This window comes from Colletotrichum spaethianum, assembly GCF_022836535.1.
Source record: "Colletotrichum spaethianum MAFF 239500 DNA, contig35, whole genome shotgun sequence".
Taxonomy (NCBI): Eukaryota; Fungi; Ascomycota; class Sordariomycetes; order Glomerellales; family Glomerellaceae; genus Colletotrichum; species Colletotrichum spaethianum.
Window position 1 is genome coordinate 363,300 of NW_026054805.1, and position 12,900 is coordinate 376,199.

At 52.1% G+C, this 12,900-nt stretch overlaps 6 protein-coding genes across 6 annotated transcripts; 3 read left to right on the forward strand and 3 right to left on the reverse strand.

Moving 5' to 3' along the window:
- Nucleotides 1–2: 2 nt before the first annotated feature.
- Nucleotides 3–913, reverse strand: ColSpa_10430 (uracil-DNA glycosylase; the record flags this gene model as incomplete). Its single annotated transcript, XM_049276642.1, has 3 exons — nt 3–23; nt 80–593; nt 747–913. 3 exons carry the CDS (start codon nt 911–913, stop codon nt 3–5), a joined length of 702 nt encoding a protein of 233 aa, XP_049132599.1.
- Nucleotides 914–2,466: 1,553 nt separating this feature from the next.
- Nucleotides 2,467–4,694, forward strand: ColSpa_10431 (uncharacterized protein; the record flags this gene model as incomplete). Its single annotated transcript, XM_049276643.1, has 2 exons — nt 2,467–3,909; nt 3,948–4,694. The coding sequence occupies 2 exons, from the start codon at nt 2,467–2,469 to the stop codon at nt 4,692–4,694; spliced, it is 2,190 nt and encodes a 729-aa protein (XP_049132600.1).
- A 1,861-nt stretch (nt 4,695–6,555) lies between these two features.
- On the forward strand, nt 6,556–7,478 carry ColSpa_10432 (GTP-binding protein rhb1; the record flags this gene model as incomplete). Its single annotated transcript, XM_049276644.1, has 3 exons — nt 6,556–6,607; nt 6,688–6,896; nt 7,059–7,478. The coding sequence occupies 3 exons, from the start codon at nt 6,556–6,558 to the stop codon at nt 7,476–7,478; spliced, it is 681 nt and encodes a 226-aa protein (XP_049132601.1).
- Nucleotides 7,479–9,192: 1,714 nt separating this feature from the next.
- Nucleotides 9,193–9,968, forward strand: ColSpa_10433 (ubiquitin conjugation factor E4; the record flags this gene model as incomplete). The annotated part of the gene is made up of 3 exons (XM_049276645.1): nt 9,193–9,443; nt 9,516–9,610; nt 9,739–9,968. The coding sequence occupies 3 exons, from the start codon at nt 9,193–9,195 to the stop codon at nt 9,966–9,968; spliced, it is 576 nt and encodes a 191-aa protein (XP_049132602.1).
- A 150-nt stretch (nt 9,969–10,118) lies between these two features.
- ColSpa_10434 (inosine triphosphate pyrophosphatase) lies at nt 10,119–10,984 on the reverse strand (the record flags this gene model as incomplete). Its single annotated transcript, XM_049276646.1, is given in 6 exon segments — nt 10,119–10,218; nt 10,275–10,308; nt 10,359–10,395; nt 10,456–10,608; nt 10,620–10,724; nt 10,775–10,984. 6 exon segments carry the CDS (start codon nt 10,982–10,984, stop codon nt 10,119–10,121), a joined length of 639 nt encoding a protein of 212 aa, XP_049132603.1.
- Nucleotides 10,985–11,549: 565 nt separating this feature from the next.
- Nucleotides 11,550–12,358, reverse strand: ColSpa_10435 (adenylate kinase isoenzyme 6 HBR1; the record flags this gene model as incomplete). Its single annotated transcript, XM_049276647.1, has 3 exons — nt 11,550–11,742; nt 11,894–12,039; nt 12,173–12,358. The coding sequence occupies 3 exons, from the start codon at nt 12,356–12,358 to the stop codon at nt 11,550–11,552; spliced, it is 525 nt and encodes a 174-aa protein (XP_049132604.1).
- Nucleotides 12,359–12,900: the final 542 nt, after the last annotated feature.

The following is a 12,900-nucleotide window of genomic DNA, read 5'->3' on the forward strand; positions in this document are numbered from 1 at the left end:
TCTCACTTCTTCTCATCCAAACCCTACAAAGGTGTCAGTCCAATACGTCTACCCACGGCTGAGGCTGGTTTGTGCTTACCTGGTCAACAAATGCCGTGACAACCCTGAGCTTGGGGAACTTGGCGGTGAAGTTCTGGATACCCTCGGGGCTCGCGATGAGGTTCAGGAACAAAATGCGATCCTCGGGAACACCCCGGGCCTTGAGGACCTGCACGGCCATGATGGCCGAACCACCAGTGGCGAACATAGGATCCAAGAGAAGCACCCAGCGCTGGGCAATGTCCTCTGGCAGCTTGTCGTAGAAGAGTTTGGGCTGAGCCGTCTCCTCGTCCCGCTGGATCAGGATCTTGCCGATTCTCACAGAGCGGCAGCAGTCCCGCAAACCTTGCTCCATAGCCTCGCCGGCGCGCATGATGGACACGCCGCATATCTTGCCCTGGAACATGAGGCCGGAGTAGGTGCGACCAATGGGCGTTGTCACATCATGCTCAACAGTGGGTAAGTGATTCAGCCCCTCTTCGACAAGCAGGCGAATGATGCGATTGGAGTAAAAGATGAAGTCACCACGCTCAGTGTTCCTGTCTCGAATAATGCTGTGTCGAGACGAGTAAGTCAACGGTGATACTCGGACAGAGAGGCGAGTTCGAGGGCCCGTCAGATGTCGTTGGCCCTGACCTAGCTACACTGGTACCGAGGATGACATAACAATGGAAGTAACGAAACCCAGTATGGGGTGGGCTACTTACGTGAGGAGGGCAATGAGCTGAGGCGTCTGGGGCAGGATAATAACGTTGTCCGAGTTGATCTCGGTGGAGACGGTTGCCGTGGGCTTTTGACTCTCTGAGCGGTACAATGGGCCGACGCATTGCGTAGGACCGCTGCTGCTGACAGACTTGGATTCTTGGCTCGCCATTTCGAGTAGTTTAACTGTGGCTTGAATTAGATAATGTTTGGTAGCAGCTTTCAAGTGACGTGTACAGGGAGAAAGTTGAAAAGAGAGACGACAGCAAAGAGATACGTGTGAGGGGTTGCAGGGGCGCACAACAGAGAGACTGAGGGTTTGTACAAAGGTGACTTGGTCTGCTCTATGACGTGGAGTGGATGGGATGCAGAAGTTGCGTTCACGGCTGTGGTATTTAAAACCCTGGGTCCGGGTTCCAAGCTGAAGAGAGAGGGGGAAAGAGCAGCTACCTTAAAGCCGTGAATGTTCGCAATCGCCCGATATAAACGCGTGGAAAAACCGAAGGGTTCAGCGAGAGAGTGTCACGAGACTCAATGGAGCTCGCCGTCTACCGTTACTTGGACCGGACGAAGTCCAGGGTACCTCGAGCCAATGCAATGCGAGGTAAGATAGGGTCGGTCTTGAGGCGGGCAGGGTAACGTAAGGCAAGCAATAACAATTGTAAACGTAGGAGACAAGGTGGGCAGGTCAATCAATGAGATTGTGAACCGAGAGCGGGAAGACAAGTAGAGATAAGGGTCGTGTGGGGTCTTTTTTAGGATACCTTGTGGAGGGGTTGAAGCAAGACCATGACATTAAATTACCGAGCTCTGCAATCTAGCAAATGCAATAGTGGTCGAGTCACCAGATATTTCATAATTAGTTGCGATTTAACTTGCCCGGAGCGATATGCGGGGCTGCTGCATATATGCAATTAGAAATGACTCTCGACAAGTGGCATGGTCTTCGAGCACCCCGATACGTATATCTTCCCCAAGAATCCGATCGGGAGAGTCGACTGATACCCAATTGCGAGCAGGCCCCGTCCGGCGGTAGCGACCCTGGGCGGGACGGCAGCCACGGCAGGAGAAGGAGACGTGCCCCGGACGAAAAGTAGAAACCACCTCCTTATTCCCTCTCAGTGGTAGGCTAGGTACTTTGGCGTATGTTCCTGCCTACCACTACGCCAGCGCCACACTTGAAACCTGTAATTACATTATTCCTCGTAAACAACCTCAAGTCAACCGTCAATCAAGTCTTACGTGTTGAAGCAGCACTCACCCTTTGTGACGGCATAGAAATCCTTTTCATTTCTTGGAAGACGTGCAGGCTTTGCGGGGCACTGCGTCTGCTGTATTCCCCTTCCGAACAGACGTCGGCTGTTGCCCAACCTTCGATCGAGGCACTTGAAGGCAGCGGCAAGTCGTTCCTTCTGTACCCCATCTACAAGCACCTGCTTCTCAGCTCGCCTCCGTACCAAGTACTACCTAACAACACCAACCGCCTATCTAACACGCCTTCCTTGCCTTGTCTTACTTCAGGAAAACAACAATCCCGCGCACACGACAACAGCTTCCCACCAGTCCGTCGCATCTCTCCCAACCCGTGATCACTGCCTCCTTCCACTCATTGCAGGGAGCCCATCTCTCGGCTGTCACGGCGACCACATTGTCGACAACAGTTGTTCGGCTGGAAACCTGCGCAGAGCTGATCATAAACGCGCCTGTACTAGGTTGCGACACACGATGGCCACCAGAGACGGGCCGAGCGTGCCACGTAAAAAGACGACAACCTATGGCAAAACATCGCGAAAGCGCCCCATTCACGCGTTTCTTGACTTGTCTAATGGTTCACGACGCGCCCCTGACACCACGCAAGCTGCCATAGCATCTACAACGTCCGCCGACCACCTTTACGATTTGTACGATCTGCCCGATGATGAACCTGTCCACCGCCCAACATCTCGGCGCGATGCGCCGCCCATTGACGCCACTGCGCCCCAGCCCGATGGTTCGAGCAACTCGAAGAAGAGGAAGGTGTCTGCTGCGCCGTCGGCCAAGGTCGAGCGTGCGCGCAAGATGGACGGCAAATCCTCTGCCATCGCACCACTAGCGAAGGCACCTTCGAACATCCGCCGAGCCAAATCACCCTTCACCTCAGGTGCTCCCAGCTCTTTGCGCGCTACCAAGGAGGAATATGTTACGCGAGGGCTTGAGCAATCCAATACCCAGAAACAGGCCGAAGCACGTACAGCTGCTCCACGCTCTCGCGCTGAACCCGAGGTTCTGCGCAAGTCAGAAACGAATCTAGAGATACGCCAAGCGCTCCCACGATCATCACATTCACATCCAACAATTGTGCAATCGAAACCGAGCACGTTCGTCACGGACTTATCCACCCCGAAGCCGAAGAAAGTACCCGAGCCGAGGCGTGTCCGTCTAATCGATCAGCTAGCGGCGCAAACAGAAGAGAGCTCCGAATCTGACTCGGATGCGTCTGACGATTCAGAAGTATCTTTCGCTAGGTTGGGAGCAAAAGAAGCTTCGCCGTCCACCCCGATCAGGCCTATGGACATGACACCGAAACCTTCGGTACGACCTAAGGTGTTATCGAGTACCAGGAAGTTGAGATCGATCTATGGGCAACAGAGAACGCTAAAGGCGGATGAGTCTGGAGGAGATGGTCTCGGCAGCCAAATGGGCATTGATAGTAGTCAGCATGACTTGAGTCCGGCTCCAACTATGTCAAAGCTGGCCTCGTTTGCGTTCGAGGAAGAGGACGTCGAGGAAGAAAGCTCCTCGAAAGGCGGCGGCATCATTGACATCCATGCGCTGAGGCAGGCTGGTGCTAATCACCGCTTCGCTGACAGCATGGCCGACCTACTCGACAGAGTGGGCACACCGCAACCACCGAAGTCACCATCAGCGCGTTCGAGACGCAATGCGTTATTGGAGCTAGCGAGCAAGCTTAAGGACAAGACATTTGTTCGTCAATTCCGCGACCAAGGCGCCAAGGATGCCTTGTTCCAATCCATCGGACAAGAAGAGGACCTATTCAGTGGATTCATCCTTCTTTCCGTCCTTCTTGTCCTCTTCACGTCGTATTCGGTCCCACACCTTGTCCCGCAGCTACAGTCAGAAGGCATCGCGCAACTAGCTTCAAGGCTGTTCGAGCTTGACGAGGATATCGTAAGCATCGCCAGTCAACGTCAATCTAACTTATCTAGGAATGCACAATCATCTCTAAGTGCTTTGAAATCGACAATACAGCGTCTAGATCTATGGAAGGGGTCGCCCCTGTCGTTCTATCGCCACGAACAGTTGCCCTGAAGGCCATTTCGGTGCTGTGCAAGGACGGCGACAGCCCAGCAACCCGGGACATTCTTGCTGGCCTGACAGACCAGCTGTTTGAATTCGCCGAGAAAGGTTGGGAGCAAAGTCGAGCGGAGGGGATCGAAGGGACAGTTGGCGGGCTTGCGCTCTCTCTCCTGGAAGGCTACTCGATTGCGGCGATGGAATCAGACGCTGGCCCTCGATGGACCAAGCTTTATCTTCCCATTGTCGCGGATATACTAACCGCGGCTATGGTGCGACCAATGCAGCAGTTTGGTGATTTTGAGTCCACGACGTTAAAACTGGCGCTGAACACAACAAACAACAACCCCGCCGCCGCAAGCGCGTTCAGTAGGGGGGAACTGTTCCACGAGTTAGCTGAAGCCAGCGTTATGGGGTTCGAACTTCTCCAGCAGTCCGTTCGCCAAGGGGCATTTTCCAAGGACGTCTATGAGACACTTATGCTATTGCTGGGCGTTATGATCAACACCACCGAGCATTGTCCGTCAACCCGACGGTCGGTGGATGCTTGGCAAGGGCGGGAAGAGTCACCCCTGGACAAGTTGATGGATGTTTATCTGGAGAACCGCGAATCGGCAGGCACTGTGAGTCTCGATGGGAAACAAGATGATGCGGGATGAGACTAACTGGCACAGGCTGACTCGGTCGAGAAAACATCAATTGCCGTAGCCCACGGTTACTTAGCTATATTGCTGGGCTATCTATCGCTTGGTGGTCAAGTGCGACGACGGCTTGAGGAAAAGAGCCACGGAAGGGGGACTAAGTATTTGCTTGATTCGATCCAAGAGTTCATGTCACTGCATCAGAAGCTCGACGCGGACGAATTGACGACGAGTCTGCAAAATCTCGTCAACGAACTCAGGCAAAGACACCGGCTATCCGGATGACGATGACGACAAGGACGACGATGACGAAGGAAAAGAGAACAGGATCACAGGGTTCTACTCGGGCGAGACATAGCAAGAGGCTGCTTCAGCGAAAATATGACTACTGAGCGGATGATGGCGCCGTCATGCACTGCGATCACGGCGTACAGCAAGTCGGCTCTTTCACGAAGCATGATTAATGCGGGGGGGGGGGTCTGCCACGGGTTGGAAATGGTACACTGGTTACGAAGAATGGTATTGATTAGCGGCTTTGGGAGGCCGGTTTCGAGCGAGCAGCGAAGCAGGGGGGAAACATGATCATGACCTTTGCGGCAAACTGGCAGCGATACTCATGCAAAGGAGGATATGTTGATAGTTACATGCTTAAACGAAGGCCATCATTTAGAGGCAGATATACCAGTATAGGGAGACTCGTGGGGGCCGGCAACCGTTATTGGGTACTCAATCCACATTTCTGGTCGGGCAAAACTGATGCTAGGTGCCTTACCAAACAGAGGTAGAGTTGTGATATTAAGCGGCATCCGAAGGAGTGCTCGCAGGTTCTGTTCCGTCTTGAGTCGGTTGGCATTAGGAATGCAAATTCCTAATTCTGTATCATGGGGACGACAAAAATGTCGCGGAACAGGATACTTAAGCTCGACCAGAGTTCTGCTCTATGTAGATCAAGTTTTTGGGAGGTACATTTTTGTGGCAACAGCTGCGCCAGGGAACCCCGCGGTCCTGTCCCCGCAGCCCAGAGACCGAAGTAGCTTTGGTAGATCGTGTATGTGTCTAGGCTCGAAAGGCACATCACTGACTAGCCCAGCAACACCGTGCAGCGGGATGCAAGACCCCCTTTCCCACCTAAGTGCACCCTGTTCCATTCTATGCCCCCCCGAGGTCGTTAGACGATGTCTTGGCCTTGTTAGGTAGCACTGGTACACACAACAGTGGAGGGGTAAAAGGGGCCGGTCCGTCACTTTTCAGAGTGTGTGCATGTGCCTGCATTCTGCAGTCTGCGTCAAGTCAGGTCGGTCGAGTCTAGTGTCATGTCATACCTCTAAAATAGTTCAATGTATCCTCCAGTGCCCATCTCCTCCTCCTTTACGCCTTTTTGCTGCTCCGAATCTCTCCCCCCTTCATCCCCCTTCGTCCTGCCATAGCCTCTTTTGGGTGTTTATTACTGCTACTCGTTATAACTAAGGCCATAGTTACTTGTTCGTTGTGATATTACTATTACTTCATTACTTGCTCCTTTGGGCCTTGCTGCGACAAGTGTTCTATTTTCCTTGCGCCTGAGCCCGACCCTCCAGCGTCTTCAACCGCGACCCTCACGGCGGTTCTCTCCACCATAAGCGCGGCGTCCTCCCCTGCGCATTGCACAACATAACAGCACACCACTGCAGCACCAGCACCAGCATTGATACTAGCACTGGAACTGGCCGAGCGTTCTTCACAAGCTTTTGCGGAGGAAAAATCGCCTGCATCCGCACTCCTCCTTTCCAACATAAACTCAAGAGAACGAAAGACCGAGCGAGAGAAGGAGAAAGAGAGAGAACGTGATAGTGCCTACGAAACCCTCCACCTTGCCTCCAACACCCCCACGGTCAAATAAATGCCGGCACCAAAGAACAGGAAGGTGGCCATTGTTGGCAGTCGGTCCGTCGGTCTGTAATCTTCTCCATGGCTGCCTCCCGTGCCCCTCTTCTCCTCCCTCCGATCTTATCATGCTATTTATCTTGCTAAGGACGATGGTTGGCTAAGCTAGGCTCGGAGTCAATGACGTACATCCTGCTAATCTCTCCTCTGCACACAGGCAAATCATCCCTCGCAGTCCAATTTGTAGATGGCCATTTTGTCGACAGCTACTATCCCACCATTGAGAATACTTTCAGCAAGACCATCCGGTATAAGGGCCAGGAGTTTGCCACCGAGATTGTCGACACGGCCGGCCAAGTACGTCTCCTCTCTGCCCTTTTGGCCGTCCGTCCGGCGCCGGCGGTGGCGACAACATTATGATACTGCACACGATACGAGATATATTGGAAGCGCTGCATTTGGCCCGAGGGTTGGAAACCACGAACAGGATACGGACGTGACTGACAAGACAATCCGCAGGATGAATACAGTATTCTGAACTCGAAGCACTTCATCGGCATCCATGGCTATATGCTGGTCTACTCGGTGTCATCCTTACCTTCTTTTGAGATGGTCCAAGTCATTCGAGAGAAAATTCTGAACCACCTAGTAAGGCGATTCTCCGCAGCAACCTACCAACTGGCTAACCGCGTCTCGCAGGGCACCGAGTCAGTCCCCATCGTCATCGTCGGAAACAAGAGCGACCTTCGTCCCGAACAGCGACAGGTCAGCGCTGAAGAGGGCAAGAGGGTGGCGGAAAAGATCCAGTGCGGCTGGACGGAGGCGAGCGCGCGGTACAATGAGAACGTTGGAAAGGCCTTTGAATTGTTGATCGCCGAGATCGAGAAGGCCCAAAATCCGGGCGAGGCAGCAGAGGGCGGCAAATGCATTCTTATGTAGAAGGAGCTCCCAATATAAAGACCGACCGACTAGCTGTATCAGTGGATTCCTTCCTGCGCTACAACACTTCGTCGTGGTACTCAAGCGTACGCTTGCTCCCTTTATCGACTACTGCGCAGTGTCTGTGCATCAGATAAGATACGGCGTTGCATAAAACCACATGCTGGTAAATAAATAAAAAACATCTGACTTCAGGCATAAAACTAGCACAAGCGTGCATCCGCGGATGCAAGTACTCATGCTGCAGTTGTTGTAGGTAGCTTGGCTGGATGGGTCCCTCCTGCCTTGGCTCACTAAGCCCAGTAGCAGACGCTGGAGCGGCCAGCCGTGGGGCTTCTCGAACTAGGTACTGTAGGTATGTAGAAGGGGCCTCCATACGACCGCTGCAAGGACCATCACGAAGACTAGGGACCCTGATCCGACACACCTCATCTTCCACTTCTCGGCAACTTCTTCCCGGTTACGTTGTGGAAAGCGACAAAGTCACCCGCCAGTTTCTTTCTTCACCTGTACAGGATATCTCATCCCATCTTTGCTTTATGTGCACCGCCTTTATTCGTCCAATGTATCTCATCCCCAGGCGTCATGCAGTAGCGACACTTTAGGACAAGCAGAGAGCCTTGAACAATTCTCCTACTGGCCTGCCCAAACAAAGCAAAGCATCATCGTCTCGGCGGCAGCTCTGCGTTCGGTACATGGCATTGGTCATTGTCGTTCCTCACTCTGCCCATCTCTCTCTTTTCTTTCGCTACTAAGTACATACATGTGTCCCACTCCACTCCTTTCCCACAGCTTCCGCCCACCTGTTTGTCGGTCAACATCGTATAAAGCTCGCCTGTCATGGAAAACAGCATAGTATGCCCTTTCTGTGGGAAGGCCGGTGGCAGAGAGTACGATATTTTATTGGCAAGTACATTTCGGCGCTATCATACACAACCCGACCAACATGCTAACCGTTTCTCAGCACATGGAGACATTTCATCCAGAAGAAGATGGCTCTCATTGCCCTTCACCCGGTGTCCAGGCCCCGCAAGAGCATTATAGGGAGTGTCCTATTGAGGGCTGCGGTGAGATCGTCTCTGTCGCCGAGATCGACTACCATGTGGACCTACACCTTGAGGAAGAACGTCAGGTCGCAGACTCCCCAAACCCACAAGCCACCATTGAACCTCGGAGCTCGGCTACTGCCCATGTTTTTGGGACAGCATCCGATAATCACGCTGCAAGTGACCCTGCCGTAAACAAACAGAGGACAGCCTTTGAGCAATGGAATAAGCTTCTGTCGATGCCTCTCGCCAAATCAAAGGGCAAGGAAGGGGAAAAGCGTCTTGGAGTATGCTTTGCTTGACAGTATCTTGCTTGAACACTGGGCTGATACGCTTTAGAAAGCAGAGCTGGGAAAATACGCTCACGAGCAACAGATGCCGGAATGGCTAGTCTCCCTCCTTCACAAAGGTGGTGAGGTCAAAAGCGATGGTGAGTTCGCTTCGTATAGGGTGGCTCAATTACATTAACACGCATAAGGGGTCATAACTGTTCTAGAGCAGCTTCTTCGACAGAGCAAATCGACAGAATATGCCTACCTATGCAACCCAGCTGTTCAGCATGTGTCAAAGCTTAAGAGAGAAGGTACCAGAAAGCCATAAAACAGACAGAAAAACCATGGGCTTACTGAGTTTTAGGGGGCTTTTGTGGATATCGCAACATCCAGATGATGGTCTCGTACATTATTGGCGCCAATGCCCATGGCAAGGATGCATTCAGGGGTCGCTTGCCGACCATATTTGAAATCCAGGAATTCATCGAAAGTGCATGGGATCTTGGCATTAACTCGCAGGGCCGGCTCGAGACTGGTGGCATCAAAGGGACTCGAAAATACATTGGCACGCCAGAGGCAAGACAACTTCTCGCGCATGAACCAGAGGATCTGCTGACTTGTGTGGTCTACAGGCCCAAGCACTCTTTGTCAGTCTTGGGATACCGTAAGTCGACTGAAGACCCTTGCCTGGCTCGAATAATTAGCTAACATTAGAATAGATGTGTCGCTCAGGGATTCAAGGACCCTGAGCCAGGAAAGTCCGAGGCCAAGCTGATGATGGCTGTCGAACAGTATTTCAGGCAGGGAACACATGGTCAGCCCTCCAAAGTTACATGCACAACGTTGCCACCCATCTATTTTCAACATGCGGGCAAGTTTTTCTGGAATTCGTCTAGTTTGTGATCTTCGCTCTATTTGCTGCTAACAATCAAATATTCTCAGGCCATTCGTTGACAATCGTTGGTTTTGAGAGACAGAAGCATGGTCCTGCTAACCTGCTGGTCTTCGATCCCATGTTCCGGGATCCACCGGCGCTCTCTCGCCTCATCGGCCAGACATTTAAGCACAGGTCGGCCGATGAATCACTGAAACCTTATCGTCGGGGCGCCAAATACCTCCGGCGGTATCGCGAGTTCGAACTCCTCAGGTATGCCATTCGCACAATGAACTAGGATGAAGTCGGCCTCAATCTGACACAAACTACAGGCTCGATGGTCCAAAAGCCTTGCTGGTTACTGCGCAGAACAGCGACTGATATCGAAAATAACCGAGCCCCTGCTGCGGCGGGACCCGCTGGTCAATTGTCTTGTCATCGACGGCTTCTAGCTCGCCCGCTGTTGCGCGAACCAGTCCTGCAGCTTCCTTAGAGCGAGACCGCGGTGGGAGATCTTGTTCTTGGCGGCCTTATCCATCTCGGCGTAGCTATATCAGATGTCAGATGATCAGGCGATCAGTCAGCTCATCGACGCTGTACTTACGTTTGTCCCTCGTACTCGAAGATGGCATCCCAGCCTTGACAGGGTCAACACCAGAGCCACGTGGAGAAAGATCGGAGTGCTTACCAAAATCGGCCGGGCCTCGAGGCGGGACAATCTTGCCCTGGTTTCAATGTTGGGACGTCGTCCATGGTGCATTTTGTAGGCATGCGGGATTACTCACCCTTGTTCGCCCCTGGAACAGGACAGGCTGATGACCGGGGCCGGGTGAATAGGCGAAGGTGCAGACAGCATCGGCAGACTTATCCTCGTAAGCAACGAGAAGATTGTTTAGACCATGGTGACCAATGGACTGCATGAACCACTTGCTAGGCGCCTGTCAGTAACTGAAAGACATTTGGAGTAAAAGAGCACTTGCATGTAAGGGCCGGGGAGATCATTGAGGGCCTTGAAGCAGAGGCAAGTATCTTCAACGAGGACAGGGCCTTGGATCTAGATGCCCAGGTGATAATGAATCAATATTTCACATGCCGGAAACGCACAAGATAACTATTTTCGCAGTGGGTGGAGGGGCTAACCGTCTCTGCTGCCTTGCGGCATTTGGCCAAGGTGACTTCCTCTACTGTACCTTGGACTTCCTCTAGGTCAACTGCCTGGCTCTGTACAGTAATGGCAGGTTCTAGAATTGCCTTGACTTCGCGCAACTTGTTGGCGTTGCCAGTGATAAAATTGACCACCGGTGGCGTAGACATAGTGGATAGACTAGCCTAACGAAGCTCGAACAAACAGAAAACTAACTGTACGACAGAACCGTAAGGAGTTACTTCTCAAAGGATACAGCATTGACTGGGAGTGTGTGTTGGTGTATCATCTGCCAGCTGAGGGAGATGTGCAACTTGCCACAATGCTTGCATGTGTGCAACGGCCGCCATATTGCATAGTCTGGGGGTCATTCTTCTTGTAGATGCATACGTGCAATGACCCACCTGTACTTGTGACTCCTCGAGACACTGACAAGGGAAAAGGGAATGGAAGCGTCAGGATTGATGCCACGTCCCGTCGCTTATTCGATGGTAAGTGAGTCTTTTCTACGACAAAGCTCACCGAAAGAAAGAAAAGCGCCGGCATCAGTTTGACCACCGCACCACGCTCTCAGCAGTTCCCTCCCAAGTCCCACCTCAATGCGTGTTTACAAGGTCCTGCAGATGATTCTTATCCTCTCATCGTACCAATACCGAGGGTGCGGGAAAGTATCATATGGCTCGTTGTTTTTCATTTTGTCTCATCTTCCATTCGTTCATTCATTTCATTCCCTCTCTATGACGAGTGATCCTTCCTCCACTGCTCGAGCCACGCCTCGACCCTCGAGATGTTGCTCTCCATCTCGTCCGACGTGTTGCTCGTCAGTTCGACAACAATTTCCTCATCGAACGCCTCCCGGGCCTCCTGAAGCAGCACCTCCATGATTTCCGAGTCTAGGTTCTCCTGAAGCTTGGCCTCGGAGTATTTTCTAAACACATACAGTCAGTTTTGGAAGTTCCCCTTCTTCTTTTTATTTCTCGTTGTTTTCCGTCTTCAGCTTATCCCCTGAACCTGGGATAATTCTACATCGACAGAAGAACATGGCCCCAAAAAAGTCAGTGGGTTTTTGGGTCTCTTACCTTGCCGACAGACGGTCGTAGAGCGTCGTCGAGTCCACGCGTAGAACGACAACGAGGTCGATCCAGCTCTTAGGGAAAAGGTCGCATGCGTGCCAGTCGATGATGTAGCCTCCCTCTTGCACATCTCCTTCGATCGCGTCGAGCAACTGAAAGTAATATTAGTATGTTGGATATACCAAAGGAACACCTTGCCCTTCCAACCCTCCTCACCCACCCCGAGCCGACGTCGAGTGAAGGTCTAACAAGATAAATGAAATCAAAAAGAGAGAAAATACCAACCTTGTCTTCGTCAACGATCCAGCTCTGAAATTCCTCATCCCAGCCCTCGTGGCATTCACGGTCCTTGACAACTTGGTTGACAGAAAGGTGCTTTAGGCCCGTCCGCCTCGCGAGCTCCTCGCAGTGCGTCGTCTTGCCCACGCCCGGCGTGCCGGTAACAATGATGTTCGGAGATGTTCTGGACATTTCTGGTGATTGTTTAAGAGCTCAACTGACTCGCTAAGACGTATGGACAATTCAGGTAGACTGTTGAGCGTAGGTATGATTTCAAAGTGTAGTGAGTGAGAGGCACAGTGGACAGAAAAGCTTCATTTGTTGCATGTAAGTGCAATGAAGGGGGGCCACTTTTCCACCACGATGAATGCGCTTATCTCATCTACATATTGAAATTTTCATCGTCACGTGCGAGGGGCAGATACCTTCCTCCACCAGCAATTGCAGTTCCACAACCACATGGCAACAGACAAGCATGGCAGTCCCAGAAACCAACGACTAAGGGACCAATTCTTAGTCGCAAGTTCGTGAAAACAATGACTTAGGGACACAGAGAAGCCGTGAACCACTTGGACGTGTACTGCAAAGCCTGCAATAAAGACCCTCCGGTTCAAATCTCATCTCGTCTCGTTCCGTTTTCACGTCACCAATACTATGCGCTTCAGACACGTCAGACATGGATATGGGTAGACTACATTCACAAACTGTCCAAACGTGAGTCTTATCAACCAACT